This window comes from Hyperoodon ampullatus, assembly GCF_949752795.1.
Source record: "Hyperoodon ampullatus genome assembly, chromosome: 10".
NCBI classification, from domain to species: Eukaryota; Metazoa; Chordata; class Mammalia; order Artiodactyla; family Ziphiidae; genus Hyperoodon; species Hyperoodon ampullatus.
This window is the reverse complement of record NC_136923.1, coordinates 33,023,455-33,040,751: the sequence shown is the minus strand read 5'-3', so window position 1 is coordinate 33,040,751 and position 17,297 is coordinate 33,023,455. Positions and strand designations below refer to the sequence as shown.

Here is a 17,297-nt window from a genome sequence, read left to right as displayed (position 1 = left end):
CATTTGTCATACCCACAGAATGCACAACACTGAGTGAACCCTAATGTAAACTATGGACTGTGGGTAATAATGATGTGTCTATGTAAGTTCATCAGTTGTCACAATGTACCACTTTGGCAGGGGATGTCAATATTAGGGGGAGGCTGTGCACGTGTGGGGGCAGAGGCTACGTGGAAATTCTCTGTACTTTCTGCTTAATTTTGCTGTGAACCTAAAATTGCTCTAAAAAATAGACAATTTAAAAGAAAAAAAAAAGCAAATTGCAGAGTAAAACAAAAAATGACAACACATGTCTTTACAAAGCCACCACAAGCTAATTTTTATAGCTGTATCTATCTATATATCTAAATATATTTAAATATCTGGGAGGAGACTAAATTGATAACCAGGATTATACCTAAGAAGGTAAGTGGGACCGTGGATGGTTAAGGGGCAGTCAGCTCTATCTCTGTTGCCTGATTTTTTTAAAATTATGCAAATATATATGCAGTGTTGCTTGTGTAATTAAAAATAATTTTTTTCTTTTAAAAATACTCACTTTATAACTTACGATAAAGTATTCAAAAGTAAATTACAGGGCTTCCCTGGTGGCACAGTGGTTAAGAATCTGCCTGCCAATGCAGGGGACACGGGTTCGAGCCCTGGTCCGGGAAGATCCCACATGCCGCGGAACAACTAGGCCCATGCACCACAACTACTGAGCCTTTACTCTAGAGCCCGTGAGCCACAACTACTGAGCCTACGTGCCACAACTACTGAAGCCCGCGTACCTAGAGCCTGTGCTCCACAACAAGAGAAGCCACCGCAATGAGAAGCCCACGCACCGCAACCAAGGGTAGCCCCTGCTACCCTTGCAACTGCAACTAGAAAAAGTCTGAGCACAGCAATGAAGACCCAACGTAGCCAAAAAACAATAATAATAATTAATTAATTAAATAAATTTTTAAAAAAAGTAAATTACAGATATCATGACATTCTAAATACTTCAGTATTCATTTTTAAAAAATAAGAACACTTTTCTACCCTAAAATTATTTTCCAATTGCAGAAAAAGCACAAAAGATCTTCTACTAAACTACTGGGGTGATTTAAGTCATCTATTTCAAAAAGCCAAGCTGGTCTCAAAGAAAAATATAAACACCAAGTAGAGAGAATTGATTTAACGGTTATTGCAAGGTCTTCCTAAAAACATTATCATCATCATTACCATCCCTTGCTTTTATATAATGTTTTACATTCCCCCTTTTAAAACACTAACAACCTCGTATATTAACAGGTCAAACTGATTATATTTGTTGTATTTTTAAAAAATTTTAGTCATTTGAATTACGAAAGTAATATAATACAAAGCTTATCATAACAGATTGAGTATCTTAAACAGGGATTCTTAATCTAAAATCCTCCGGAGTCCATGGATTCAATTCAGTGAGTTTGGATGGAAAAAAACACATCTTCAGTTTTACTAACAAGCAAAATGTAGCATTTCCTTCCAAGTATGAGTGGAGACCACAAATCACAGAAGCATTAGCAGACCTGTGACTTTGTCACCACGGAAATCACTATGTTTTCAAATCACAGTGTGGTTGGCGTGGGTATTTCAAAATATCATTTACTCTTATCATCTCATGGAAGGTATATTAGTTATTAGATTTGTTGCCAGATCGATCTTGTTACTTAACGCATTAATTAAGAAGCACACATGTAACTCTTACCACAAATTTGTTTTTAAATATTTTGATAACTGTATTTCAGTACAACTGGGTTTTGTTCTAATCTTATGTATTTTAATTTAAGCACATATAAATAGTCTTGAGGGGGGGAAGGTTCATAGCTTTCACAACATGCGAAAGGTTAAGAACCCCTGGAACTCAACCACCCCTTCCTATAATCCCTTTCTCCCAATGTAACCACTATCCACAATGTACTGTATGTTCTTCCATGCTTATTCCTTCATGTGGACAAATATATATAAACATCTAGAGGCATAACTTATATAGTAATGTGCTCTGTAATTGTGTTTTACACTTATATTTTGTAATATATTTACAAGTCTCCATATAATTTGGTCATTCATGCTGTTTCCAGCTTTTGGCTATTATTTAAAAATGCTGTAATAAAACTCCTCATATACATCTCTTTATATCCTGGTATTTTTTTTTAAATTTCATAATCAGTTCTATGTATGGGACACTTGTACCAACAATAAACACCCTCAAATTTAACCATAAAATCAATTTTGTATTATGAAATCTACAGCTCAATTGCTAATATGTTTTGTGCTTACCCAGGGGCCAGGCACTAAGTGCTTTACATGAATTAACTCATTTTAGTCCTTACAACTCCAAGGCAAGGCACTGCTACTATTTCAGTTTATAGGTGAGGAAATTGAGGTACAGACTGATGCTTAGTCTCTAAGCTCCAAAGTTTGTAATTCTGATAACAAATTCTAACAAATAGGTATTCTCAGAACACAGGAACCCTCAATAATCATGGGCCCCATGGGGGTCACTGAAGGGGAGCAATTAATGATGATGGACACTTTGTTACATCATTAACTTCTGAGAGTGTGTCCTGAAGTTCCTTGGAATTTTTTTGTCACTGTGCTTTTCAAGAGGTGGATCACAGAGAAAAGACCACAGTGAGTACACGGCGAAATGATTACAGTCCACAACCCAATCAATTAGGCCAAAGGCATGATAAAATGTGCCTGTGTCAACAATAAGCACATCTGCCATCAGAGACTTGGGTTGGGACTCAACATAGGGTCTCCACTACCTTAGGCCCAAATAATTTCGTAGGCAGCAAGAGCAGATCATAAATCCCAAATAGAAAAAATGTCATCAGGTTAAACACAGGTATGCGCTACTGACAACCTAGTCTCAAGGGCAGGCCTGGTCTCCTCAGCGATAAGAGCATTATTAAAATCTCCCACATAATTCATCAAGGCCTCACACTGGCCAGGGCAAGGCTAATCTCCCCAGTTAGCAAGTTCCAGGACAGACCAAGAGAAACAAAACCACAGAAATGGTATCTTTTTTAATTATCTGGACTCTGCTGAGCAGAGATAATATAATCCTGCTGCTGTTCCATGTCTAGTTTAACATATCCTAGCGATGAAATGTCATTTAGCTTCATCGAGACAGGAAAGCTTCCCCCTCTATCAGTATATCAACTCTTGCGCTTTGAGCATCCATATAACAGGGTAAGTAATTGGAAAGCACAGGCAAGGCCTGGGCCCTGCCAGGGGCAACAGAAGGGGCTCCTCCTGAAGAAGGGGTGTAAGCAAATGTCCCATCTAAACTTACACTTAGCAAGGAACCAGCAATATAGTTGAAAGAGTGATGTGGGAGAGAAAACTGAAAACAATCCCCCATTCTGAGTTTCCGTACAAGACACTCAGCTGCTCTGAACTGCATTTCTACCTTTCACTGCCAGAAGGGGTATAAAGCTGTTCACAGGTTTAAAAAAGATTCATTCCCTTTTAGCCAGGCATTTTATATTTTATCCTACTGATAAAAGATCACACAAAGATATTCTTGGATGCCCAACAGTGTTACTTATAATAGTGAAAAATTGTAACTTATCTAAATATCCAAGGAAGGACTGGTTAAATAAATCTGATGCATCCATTTGACAAGGTATGGTTACTTAAAATAATGTTCTTGAAGAATATTTCAGGATGTGGTGACACGATCTCAATATAGTAAATGGAAAATACAGGAATAAATTAATATGTGTTATGATATCAATTTCTTAAAACTGTGTGCTTATATAAAACTTTAAAAGTCGGTTGAGGGCTTCCCTGGTGGCGGAGTGGTTGAGAGTCCACCTGCCGATGCAGGGGACACGGGTTCGTGCCCCGGTCCGGGAAGATCCCACATACCACGGAGCGGCTGGGCCCGTGAGCCATGGCCGCTGAGCCTGCGCGTCCGGAGCCTGTGCTCCGCAACAGGAGAGGCCACAACAGTGAGAGGCCTGCGAACCCGCAAAAAAAAAAAAAAAAAAAAAGTCGGTTGAAAATATATGTGCCATTTAGGGATACATGTACATAGCAAGTTTATAGACAGGGAAGGCAACAATTAACATTAAACTCAGCAGAGAAAGTGGTTTACAAGGGCCTGTGGCGTTGTTGTTAAGGGCGTATTTCTTCATTTGCATTGGTAGCTACATGGAATTTTATATTATCCTTTATACCATTTTGTATGTCTGCAATGAAAAAGTTTTAAGTGAGTGTGTGTATAATGTCAGGAAGGTGGTACATCAAAATGTAGCCACTACTTTTGAGGTGAGAGTATCAGTGAATTCTATTGTTCACATTTTCCAAATTTTCTACAGAGAACACATATTCCTTTTTATCTTTTACGTTGTTTCTTCACAGGAAACTATTTTTACGCCCACACCAAAACTCATATGTTTTTTGATAAAGGATGCTTGGTGCTAAGCAGTGCCCTGTGTCAGGGGCACACCTGGCTCCTCTGCCAAGGGCCTTTCTTTTTTTTTTTTTTTTTTGTGGTATGCGGGCCTCTCACTGTTGTGGCCTCTCCCGTTGCGGAGCACAGGCTCCGGATGCGCAGGCTCAGCAGCCATGGCTCACGGGCCCAGCCGCTCCGCGGCATATGGGATCCTCCCAGACCGGGGCACGAACCCGTATCCCCTGCATCGGCAGGCGGACTCTCAACCACTGCGCCACCAGGGAGGCCCTAAGGGCCTTTCTTGAGGGAACATGAAACCCAGCTCTTCCCTCAGGCATCTCTCACCCACTAGAATTTAAACTGGAAAAGTGCTGTGGGGGAAGCGATGTCCCTGAAACCATCCCACTCATATCCTCTGATGTGAGAGGAGATTTGTAGGTGGCTGCTGGGAGCATTCTCCACTCTGCAAGTTGTTTTCAAAAGTACTCAAAAATATAGTTGGCTTTTTTTTTTTTTTCCTGTAATAGTTTGCGTTCTATCCTGCCAGGAAGCTGGGGGCTCAGCCAGCGGATTGGATAAAGTGGTGGGAAAAAATAGACACCAATTATATTGTCAACTAGTGTGGACTCTCCAGTCACAATTCATTTTTCGCCAAGTGCTGGAGGTGGAGGGTGGGAAAATAATTCTGTGGAGATACGTCACCATGCCTTAAGACCCTTCCAATTTCCTTTTTAAGAGGAACTCCTAACGTGGGGTCTTGGCTGGGCTCCCTGGGGCCCATGACGTCACACATCAATCCTGTAAAGTTTTCTGGAGCCCAGTGTTATCACCAGATTCTCAAAAGAGTCCATAACACCCCCCCACCTCAAACAATTGAGGATCCCCTTTCTGTAAAGATAAGCTCTTTTCTTAGCTTACACACTCCTGTTTGGTCTCTAAGCCCAAGTTCAATAGGAGGTTGCAGAGGAGTTTAGAAGGAAAACTCCCTTCCAGGTACCTATCAGAATTGCCATCTGACGCTTTAAAATAAAGCAAGATGTCAATGGGAATGTTTGGTGTTATCATCACTCAGACACCTATATATGCTTTTTAATCAAAGGGGGAAAGTTTCTGTGTTAACATTTCCCAACTTTACGTCACAGATATAGTTCTTTAAGGGGGGTATGTGTGTTGAATTCCACATACACACTAGGAAGGCTCACTGGGTTTTTTTGCTTTTTGTTTTGTTGTTGTTAAAATTCATCAACCAATAAGTATTTACCAAGAGCTCGCTGTGCAGCATGGGGCTAGGACTCAATGGAAACCTGACCATGATCCCCCAAAGACCCCCGTCCCCCATCTAGCAACTTCTTGTTCAAAGCACACATATGGTGAACATCTTTCCACTTATTAAGTGGAATCAAAATTGAGAGTTACTAATACTACTTTCCCAAACCCTCACATCCTCCAGTATGAGTCATCCATTGGAACCCACCTTTTTTTCAGATACTTTCCACTACACTAAGAAACAGGCTCAAAACAACTCTTCATTAATGCTGCTGGTTAGTTAAGGGACTGTGACTACTGAATATCACCATTTAAAAGCACCTTTAGGGAGACTACAAAGCCATTTATGTATTAGAGAAGTTAATTTATTGGACTCAGATATTTATTTAGACATTGTAGCCTTTATGGCTACAATCTTCTCGTGAGTGGTTCCACCCACTACTTCATTCAATTCAAGTCATCTCTACTGAGTGCCTGTTAGGTGCAAGGCACTGAAAATTAGTGACACTTCCTCCATGGCCACATTTGGATATGTCACACATCCTGTCATCTCCATACAGCTTGGATTGTCAGTAAAACTGCAAAACACCATTTTTCATGTCCTCCAACAACTTCTAGGATTCTTCTAAGTTTTATAATGATTATAATACTATGTGACAATATTTGGAGGAAACTCTGCCCCGGTTCTGGAATCTATTTGCCAAGATTCAGGAAAAATGTCAGGCAAATCAGAAAGGAGTTTGGCCATAGCTGACTCCTTGAGCACAAAGGCAGACTTCTTTTCCATAAAAGTCTCTCTCTTAACTGTGACAAAACATGATATGAGATGGTTAGAGAGAGAGAGGGAGAGAGAGAAGGACAGAGAGAGGGAGAGAAAAAGAGAGAGAGAAATACCTTCTGCAGCTGCATAAGGAGAAAAGACATCAAATTATTCATTACATGAGCTTAGATGACTTTGACAAGAAGGCAAGGTCATGGATGCCAATCAGCACAAAAACCATATCACAACAAGTGGTTGCAAATAATCCTTTCATATAAGAGAGTTTAGTGGTTCTTTGAATAAAGCTTCTAGAGACATGTTTTACTGAAAAATAATCATAGTTGAGGAAAAGCGTATAATAGGCATGATCTTAGAAATGACCTAGATTAAGATCTTATTAAATCACTACACCTCCCTGGGCTTTTACTTCTTCATTTTCAAAGTGAGGGGATTGGACAACATGATGGCTAAGGGCTCTATATATTCTGAACATCAATGATTCTAATAATTGCCACAAAATTGAAAACATTCAAACACCAAAAAGTTGTTGCCAATAAGGGAAGTTCCAAAGACTTCACTTGTCAACAATAAAACATTCAGTGAGTAAAGTAAAACCCAGAAGACCATCATCTTTTTTGTCCTGTTACCATGGCAACCTAATAACTGGTCCAACTCCATCAACCTCATGGTCTAAAGACTGGAACAAACACCATATGGTAAAATAAAGATGTGCAAGTACATTAATGCTAGCTCAGGCTCACTCCATGATGGCTGTTTGCATCACAGAAAACTCTGCCACAATTAAAAATAACTAAGAGAGCACTGTTATATTGGTAAATAAATGTCATCAGATGAGAACCCAATAATCTGTGTTCAATGAAGTTTCAAATTTTCACCATGGTTTTAGAAGACTTGATCTCAAATCTATCTTTTTAACAGATGAGGCCCAGAGAGAGTGACTTCCAAGGTTACATCATTAGTTATAGGCAGAGCCAGGCCAATGACCCAGTTCTTAATTCTTAGCATAGAAGCCTCATCTCACAACAATGACTTTTGTGGCCTCTGTAGAGGAGAAAGACCAGGGCCTAATGTTAGATGGATCCACTGTGCACAATGATTAAACTTCAAGGGAGTGTGAAAGGTGAATAGACATGGGGAGCCTAGGGAGGGTTCCCCCAGCCCCTGGTGATGGGAGCATCAGAAGCCCAGGTAGGCTTTTCAATTGTGTCAGTAGGGAGACAAGGAGGCCATGCAAAGAAAGCTACTAAAATTAAGCATCCAAGGATGTGGGCCTGAAAAATCCAAGAAAGCTTTTAACCTCAGTCATCACTAGCACACAACTACTAGGTCACTTAAACAACTCTTGCAAACTTCTGTTTTTAAAGGAAAACACAATGAGGTTAGCATTTGGTGGGTGCCTAGTATGTACCAGGCAATGTGCTTGGTAGTCTCACTTTTATTGTTTTGTTTGATCCTCACAACAATCCTGTTAGGTTAAGTCTTCTCCAGATGAGGAAATAGAGGTGAGGATAGGGGTCACACAATTGTTAAGTATAGAATCTTGATTCAAACTAAGAGCTGTTGAATCCAAAGCCACTCCCTCAGCCATGTTGCTAGAGACTTCTTCTGGCCTTTGAGCCACCAGATGCCTGAATTGGGCCAACCTGCCAACTTCCCCCAAAGGGGACAAACATCTGGTCCATGTTCTGGACCAAGCCTCTAACATGGCACAGCAGCATTTATCTAGATTCTACACAGATGTACTGACTTCATAACTCATTTTATGAGAGAAAAGACACAGGCAATAAACAGCTTGGCTTTGAAGTTTAAGTTGGCAACACAGCTTTCTCCAGTAAAATGAAATGTTTTTTTTAGAGTTTCCTCCCAGGTTGCAACTTCCACAGTTGGATCCTGGAAGCCCACTTAAAGCACACAGCATATTAACAAATACATTCAGAGATGAAAAGTATTCTCATGGCAGGGACACAGGAAGGACTGTACTTACACTTATATCAAGACTACAAAGGCTAACGGCATCTTCATCCTGGGCGCTCTGCTTCCGTTTTCGCTGTGAAACAAACGATAAAACAAAGTTCAAATGTAAACAAGGATTATGGCTTTGATTAAGGAAAGAAAAAAATGCCATCAAATAGCACATGTAATCCTTATCATTTCTACCATGTTATGCAAAACCTTTAACCAAGCTATGTAAATGAATAGTTCTAAGAAAGCCTAAGAAATTACGGGAAACTATCAAGCTCTAGGATAATTGGTTTGCATTATTGTTCTTATTCATGCTGCTACAGTTTGTTTCTCTTTAAATTTCCTTTTTTCTTTTTTCCTAAATGTCTCTGTATATCAAGGCTTAGAAAGTTAGACACAAAGTTCAGATTTTTTTTAACTTGGAAGAAGAGATTAGACTGGAAATAAAATCTAATTCACTTAAAGATATTCCATTTTTAGAGCTGCTTTGTACTTGGGTAATTTAAATTTGTTCTAATCGTCCAGGGTGCTGATGTAATCACAGAACCAGAATGCTGGAAAGAACCTTAGACATCTTCTCCAACTTTCCTATGTTCTAGGCATAAACACCGAGGTTCACAAAAGTCATTATTTGAACTGAAGAAAATTATATTTGAAATGAACTTATGACCAAGGAAGTCAATGAGGTTGGGTATGGAAAATACATTATCCTCTTTATAAAAAGAAAAGAAACTCCATCCACAGACACAATAAAGCTCTTCAAAGATACATTTGCCTCTCTTCTATATCCCCTGCTTAATCAATCAGGCAAGTATTTCTTGAGTCCCTAATTTGTGACTTGCTAAGTCTCCTGATTCTACTTGGCAGAAAGCCACCAAAGGACCAGAATCACTGGTATGAGGTTACAGTGGAATCCAGAGATATCTGGAGTCTTCAACCCCCAAAGAAGTCCACCATCTCCTCCTCTTCCTCCTCTATCAGATGATGAGTGTGAACACAGGCAGAGACTGGAAAGCAACCAGAGCTGTCCTTGTCTGTCTCACTATAACTGTTCTATTATTTCTTCACATCAACAAAAATTTGTTGAGCATCTGTTATGTGCTAAGTCCTGTGTTTGCTCCCAGGAATGCCAAGATCAGCAACTTCCACAGTTAAAGAACTCACATTCATGTAGGAGACACAGACTCTGATGTGATTATAATGCAGTAAGATCCAGTTATCCTAGGGAAAGTCACTTCACTTGTCTGAGTCACCCTTTCTCAACTCTAAGCTGGAAGTGATAACATTAGCTTTTATTCTCTAAGGGGGAGGAGTAAATACAGTAATGCATTTTAGAACTTAACAGAGTGCCTGGCACATAGTAGGTGCTCAGAATGTGGGTTGGAGGACTCTGGAAGCACAGTGAGGGAGTAATTAGTTTGGCCTTAGTGGGATCTGGGGATATCTTCTTAGAGGAGAAGGCATCTGAATAGGTCTGAAGGATGAATAAGAGTTTGTCAGACACAGATGTGGAGGAGACTGGGGCCTCTTTTTCTGTCATCAGCTACATAGACATTTAAAATCCCAAAGGTGAACATGGTTCTATCTAGAGTATGGAATGCTAGATCCTATATATTATTCCACTTGAGCAGTGTAAGAGTTTAGAGATGCAATGCCAGGAGCCAGGATCCTCAATCAGCCATTCTGAGACAGTGTCCAAGAATCTTCATTAACAAGTTCACCATGTGATTTTTAGGGAGTCAAATACTCTGCTAAGGGGCTATGGGAGGAGTCTTGAGAAGATGCTGATAGCCGCTTGCCATTTTTGAGGATGCTTCATGTTTGTGTAGGGACATGACCCATATTGCCTCATCATCCAGTTACAATTAAAAGCAGCACTGTGGTGTCTTTGAAGCCAAGTCACTGGCTTATATTTATATGGTGACTTTTGGAGGCATGTATGGCAAGGGATAGTTCCCATTCTATGGATAAATAAACTGAGGTCAGAAGAGATAAGCAACCTATTCCAAGTTACATGGCTACAGTGTAACACTCTGAATCCAGGATTCTAATTCCTAGGGCAAAACCCTTTACACACACACACACACACACACACACACACCATTTAAAGCATGCTTGGCAAATAGGTTACAACTCATTTGCCATCTGGGATGTCTGGTAGCATATGCCTGGAGTGCTGTACTGAGAAGGATTCCACAGCATAGCAAATGAGAGAAGGCTGCCATCAATTAGTAACATGTGCTGGGGTAGAAAAGTGGGGAACAGCTGCGTTGGTGACCTGCCGCCCGGGATAACCTGTGCCCTTTCCTGAGTCTGGCTTCTCTTGCCTTGAGAGGCTCCAGAATTATACCTGGAATCTTGGAAAATTCCATGAGAGGGCAGAGGCTCTGGGATGTTACCTGTAAAGTGGAAATAATACCCACCAGGTCTGGCTGTCCTGAGGATCATAAATGATGTGTATATGGCACCTGGAATGAGGGCTGGCACATAGTAGGGGCACAATAAATGGTGGCTCCCATTACGTATTACCCAAACTATAAGCTACAAAGATGAAAACCGCTACCTGGTATTGTCAGATTATGGAATTTTATGATGCTACAATTCCATTTCGAGCGCTCATTGATCTTGTCAACATGACATCTTAATAGTATAGCCTGTTACCCCAAGAGGCCCACTCTGGTGAAGGAAAGGGGATACTAAGAGAGGCTGTTTCCCTCACGGGCACTCAGCCCTCTTGAGACCAACTCAATACATCACCCAGGGCTTGAATGCAGCCTCCTAAGCACTAACCTGAGATGTTTCCAGAAGATAAAAGTCCTCTAGTGGCCTTTTAAATTAAACCACAGCCAGTTAATCTGGGATAGAATGATCTCCTTAAGAAACTCACATATTTTATAAAATATAATCTGCATGGATTATCAAAGTGGATTTTCTTTTCAATTCCCATTACATCGGGTGGTGACTGATCATGGCCAGCAACACAGAAGGAGCCTGAAGTTTAAACTTTGGGCCCAGGCAAACATTTCACAGTGTCACTTAGTTTTTGCTCATTCGCTCTATGTTCACCGAGCACTTCTGATGTGCAGGGCCCTGCTCTGGGTCCCGGGATCCAGCAGTGAATGAGCCAGGCATGCTCCTTGCCCTCTAATTGTGAATAAAAAGAAAACAAAATAATTACAGATTGTGATCTCTGCTGTGAATAAGTCAGATAATATGCTGAGACAGAGACTAGCAGGGGAGACCCGCTTTACAGAGATACTTTAATTTTTTGTTTTCTAGTTTTTGGTTGACCTTCTAATGAAGGTCAGGATATAGTCTGTCATGATCACATTCCCAGAACCCAGTACAGTACCTGGTACCTAGCCAACTCCCCCAGAAGAGTATTTCTTGACTTTTGTTGTTGTTGTTGTTGTTGTTGTTGATGCCCTTGGCCCTGCTCCCTTTGAGAAGCTTGTCTTCCTTACCAATTACCCAACTTCAGGGAGGGGGGCGCAGGTAGAAGGAATGGAGGGAACCAAACAGGCACCCATTCTGCCAGCCCAGCACAGCCCTTCCTCTGTACATCAGAAGCCATGGACAGATGACTTGGGGGAGTTCCTAGACAGGAAGGACACTGTGTGTGAAACATCTGCCATTTACATACTTGGTTTCACGGGTTCTTAGCCTATTTGAAGACCCACAGACCCACCATGTTATTCTTGTCAAATTTACTGAAGTGAATGCACAGTCCACTCCCCTTTCAACCATGAAAAGCAAAGCGCCTTGGGTGAGCTCAGTGACTGTGCTGTAGTCTGGGCTCTCTGATTTGGGCACATAACTTTAAACCCCAGTGCCCAGTGCTGAGCAGTAGGTCAATGAATAATTTCTGAATGAGTGACTAAAAAAAGAATAAATAAAGGAGGCCAGTGTTCTTGAGGTGACACCCTCCCCTTCCGCTAACCACCTGGCTGCCAAAATTAAATCAAAACCTCAAAAGCAAAGATCACTGAAGGCTGAAATTCTTCAACCTCGAATTTCCTTGGAGACTCAAAACATACAAGTTCAAGCTACGATTTTTGCTTTTCAAATAAGAGAGTTTTTCCTTACCAGCAGGGGAATTTATTTTCCTTAAAATATATAGACACGTTAAAAAAAAATTACAGCTGTTCAGACATTGGTCCAAGTGCGATACTGGTGATTTCCACTCCTCCTATGAGAAGGAATGTCTGTTCAAGGGTGAGGCACACCCATGACTAGGCAGCATCCATGCACTGCCCTGAACAACAAACAGCATGAGCACTCAGCCTCTGTGGTTTAGGAGCAAGGAATCCAGGATTGATAATACCTCAACTGAAATGAAACAGCCTGCTGAACCAAACCATAAATGAACTTAACAGGCACCTGAACCCTTTGTCTGAACACCTGTCTGAGGCAGGGAGGAAAGGCAGTTACAGAGGGGAATGTACGGGAACAAAGGGTGTGAGTGTACCATCTGATTTCTTCACCCCGTGGGTTTCATATTTGATGGAGACACTTTCTAGAAGTGCTTAGGTGCTGGAAAAACCTTCTCATGCTTCTTGGATCAAAAAACAACCAGGAGGCTCTTTGTTAATTTGCAACAGGGCAAAGTCTTCTGTATATATGGATATGAGTTCTGATGGAGATACAGGTATCTCTGGATGGATGAGGTGGACTCTGTCTGAGACTCATTACTGGTGACACCATCCACTTTCACGATGCATCATTGTTCTCCAGGCCACTCTATGACTATCTCCTTTTAGGCTTGCCTACCTCCTGATAGAGCAAGGCAGACATCTAAATCTCATCAGTGGGACTTCCCTGGTGGCACAGTGGTTAAGAATCCACCTGCCAATGCAGGGGACATGGGTCCGATCCCTGGTCCGGGAAGATCCCACATGCCGTGAAGCAACTAAGCCCGCACACCACAACTACTGAGCCTGTGCTCTAGAGCCCATGAGCCACAACTACTGAAGCCCATGCTCCACAACAAGAGAAGCCACCGCAATGAGAAGCCCGCTTACAGCAACAAAGAGTAGCCCTGGCTCGCAGCAACTAGAGAAAGCCCGTGAGCAGCAACGAAGACCCTATGCAGCCAAAAATAAAAAATTAAATTAAAAAAAAATAATAAATCTCATTAGTAAATGGTCTGGGAACAATTACTTTTTCTGTGGTTCTGGGTAACGTTCTCTGCAAGGAGAACTGACCCTACCTGTCCTCAGCTGATGGATTTGCAGAAGAGCTGGCCCTGGGTCCAAACCTATCCTTATTCCTACTAGGCTCAGGTTCCATTCCCTCTAGACCCAAATCTTGGGATCCTTTGAGGTTTTGAGTCTTAAAGGAGAATCACCTTCCAATATACAGGTGGAGGGAAGTGGATGCTGGAACTGGGTGTCTGCTATGAGTCAAGCACTGTGCTCACTGTTTAAAGGACTGTTCCTTTTTAGCTTCTCCTTAGCCCAGCCTAAGTAAGCATGGTGGTGTTCATTTGTACAGAGAAGAACACTGAAGCCTAGGAAGGCTTTAGTGACTTGCTCACGGTCACAAAATCAGTAAATGCTGGAGAGGGAAGTTTTCTCTACGCCAGCCTGGTTCCCAAACCACTGATCCTCCTGCCATCCAGTGCTATTTTTTTTTTAATATTGTTTAAAAACAAAGTGTGTTTTACTTAAATTAATATAATAAATAGTATGAAATAAATTTAAATATTTATTTAAAACAATGTGTGTCTTACAACAATATAAAAAGGCTCACAAGGCATTTACTACATACCTCAAAGAAATAAAGAGCTTAAACGAGACAGACCTGAGTTCAGAATCCAGCTCGATCATTTCTCCTTGGTGTGACCTTGGGCAAGTTGCTCTCTATCCCTTCATTCACTCAACAAATATTTATCTAGGATCTACTACGGGCCAGGCAGGTTCCAGGTGTGTGAGATATATAAGTGTCTATAAAATATTTCTGTAAACTTTGATTTCTTCATCATAGGGTTATTTGAAGGATTAAAGCAGAAAAAATATTTAGAACAGGGCTGGGCATATGGCAAGAGATTAAAAAATGATAATTATTATTGCTACTGTGGTTATTACCATAATTACTATTACTACTATTGTCATTGCTGCTTTGTAGTTACGTTGAGAGGCAGGCGGGGGGGGTGGCATTAGAGATGGGGGATCCTGCAGGATGATGGATAAGAGACTTGGGATGCAGCCTGACCCTCCTCTAGCTACCCACATCACACAGGGTTATAAATGGATGCTCTCTGGATACCTTCAGTCACGTTTGCAGTGTGTTGTTCCCACTTCTGAAACAAAGACAGGGCAAGTGCAAGGCCTGACTTAATTTTAAATGGCTGAGATTGAATTGATTAGTGTCAGAACAGCCCTGTGATTTAATCACAGGGCTTTTCTATTTAATAACCAAGTGACCAGAGCAGCAAAAATGCACTGATGGAGAGAGTGCAGCTCCTGACTTGACAGCAAATGGCCCCTGATTAGTCATTTGTAATTATTAAATTCAAACCAGATCTCAAACCTTTCTGATTTATCTCTTTGCTGGCAAACAGCTTTGGTGGTTTCAGAGGCTCTGATGAGGCCTTTCATCTGCGCCTCCTTTAGGGAGACGTTAGCAAAAGGATTTTGTGTTCTTGTACTTGCCCTTAGCTGGAACTTGACTCACTAAACTCATGCTCCAGCAGGGAGAGGATCTACATTTCATCTCTCCTCTGTCTCAGCTTCAGGGCTGAGTAAGAGAATTGAGAGGGACCCCCTACTCCATTTTTAATACCTTAGTTTTAAAATATCCTCCCTTTTCCAGCATCCAGGAACCATGATCCTTTTTTCTAAACTCTTTGATGTGCTTACGGGGTAGAAAACCTGGAAACCATGGTGTTCTCTGAGCTGCTGGTAAATAAATCTTAACTAACATAATATGCAATTTTGTGCTCACATGCCACTAACTGTGGTTTAAAGATGCTAGGTGGGTTCTAAGGTTATATTTGTGGGTTCACGTCCTCATCATGCCATTTATTTGTTATAGAAACTTAAGCACATCACTTCGCCTCTCTGAACCTCAGTTTCCTTGTCTATAAAATAACTAAGGTTATCGTGAGAGTTAAATAGATCACAATGCCTGGCACACAGTAACATCTCAGTATTAGCTATCACTAGTAGTAGCAGCAATAACAGCAGTAACGGCAAGTGAGAGCGGGCACCAGAGGGAAAAAACCATGGAGAAAATTCCTATAATGTATAAAAGTGTACCCATTAACTTGATTTTGGCAAATCAGGAAAAGCCCCAATGATTGCTTTTGGCCACAGAACACCTGGCCTTTAGTTTATTGGGAAGCAGAGATGAGGTCACCTTGGCCAAGGAAAGGTCTCTCTCTCCCATGGGAAGGAAAAGATGCTCAACCAGGCAGGCGAGAGGCTGGGGAGACCCAGCCAGCCTGCCAGTGCCACCACCAGCCCTGAAATCAACAGCAGCCAGATTCACTCTCATCCCACAAACATTTACAAACCACTTTTCCCTCTAAAACACTCAAGGCCAGAGGAGCAGTAGAGACGACAGAAAACTTGCCTGTCCAGGGCAGAGTCCTGGCAAGTATATTTTCCAGAAGGACTGATCCAGAAAACTTCCATTATGGGCACTCATCTAAAGTGCGAAAGGGGGCTCACCTTCACAAAGGTTTTCAACGATGGAATTCGACGAGAAGCACAAAATCGAATTAAACAGAGCACTTTCCCCCTAAGCCTTCTAATAATTACTATTAATTATTTTACATTGTTTTCTTCCAATCTCAGGTGCACTGAACTGGATTAATCACAATCCTTGGTTCATAACACACTTATCACTGGTGCTTCCCTGGCCCTCCTTTATTTGCTAACACTTATTTTTACCAGCATAATGAACTCTTATTTATTAAAATTATTCCCATACAGAACTGTCTGAGGCCCTCATCAACAGAAATATTACCCATAGAGTTTAGGGAATGTCCAAATAATTGCTTAATTTCTAAGGAATTATTCCATGTAACCAAACAGCTTAGATGGTCCAAATGTACGATTCAGATTCAAATGTGTTTATTGCCCATGATAATATCGGGAACCTGATTTTACAAGGAGAGTTCTTAGTTCTTCACTCATGTTTGGCTGGGTTCCTGCCTTTTCTTATCTAGAGAGACCCCAGTGCTGGTAATGCCTTAGCAGCCACAGCACCCCATGCATTCCTGAGCAACACCCCAAATACTAGCAGGCAGGCATTCATCCACAGGAAGAGAAAGGCTTCCCTTCGGCCACTGTCTCTGGATCATCTACTCCTGGGGGCAACTTGCCACACAAAGCAGAGATGGAACATGCTGGAGAAATGGACTGCACCTGCTAAGCCACTCTGTAAATCCTGACAACTGATCAGAACATTCCTTTAAATAAAAAAAAGATTCCCTGGTAGAACTATTTGGGGTTGTCTAACCAGACTAGAACTCACAACCTGAGTTGCTAAAGCTTAGTTTCTTTATGGCATATTCTGGCTGCTTGAAGTAGTCCCTTCCTTCCCTCCCTCCTCCCCCTTGCTGGGTTTAAAACAATGATCTATTAAGAATCCACTGTATGCTGAGTGTTTTCCGTATATTATACCTAATCCTTACAACTTGGACAAAGAAGTTATTACACACGAGGAAACTGAGGCTTAAAGAGTTTAAATGACTTGATTAAAACTGCTCTGTGAGTGGGTGAACAAAGCCACGATTTGATAGCATATCCAGCTAATTGTGTAGCTGATACGGCTGGCCCACATCGCCTGAGCAGTCACCATTCCCTGGCATGCTTCGGCTTTCTACAGGCCAGAAATGCTTGGGTGTTAGTGTCATCAGGAGCAGCCCTC

At 41.4% G+C, this 17,297-nt stretch overlaps 1 protein-coding gene across 2 annotated transcripts in view; it reads right to left on the bottom strand.

The window, feature by feature from the left end:
- Nucleotides 1-17,297, bottom strand: part of ARHGEF3 (Rho guanine nucleotide exchange factor 3) — a gene marked incomplete at both ends in the record, with an annotated part of 279,852 nt that overhangs the window by 138,767 nt on the left and 123,788 nt on the right. For both annotated transcript variants that reach the window (XM_079713688.1, XM_079713691.1), the window contains one exon: nucleotides 8,443-8,505. In XM_079713688.1, the coding sequence (XP_079569814.1) occupies nucleotides 8,443-8,505 (63 nt within the window). The remainder of the gene's footprint in view (nucleotides 1-8,442; nucleotides 8,506-17,297) is intronic.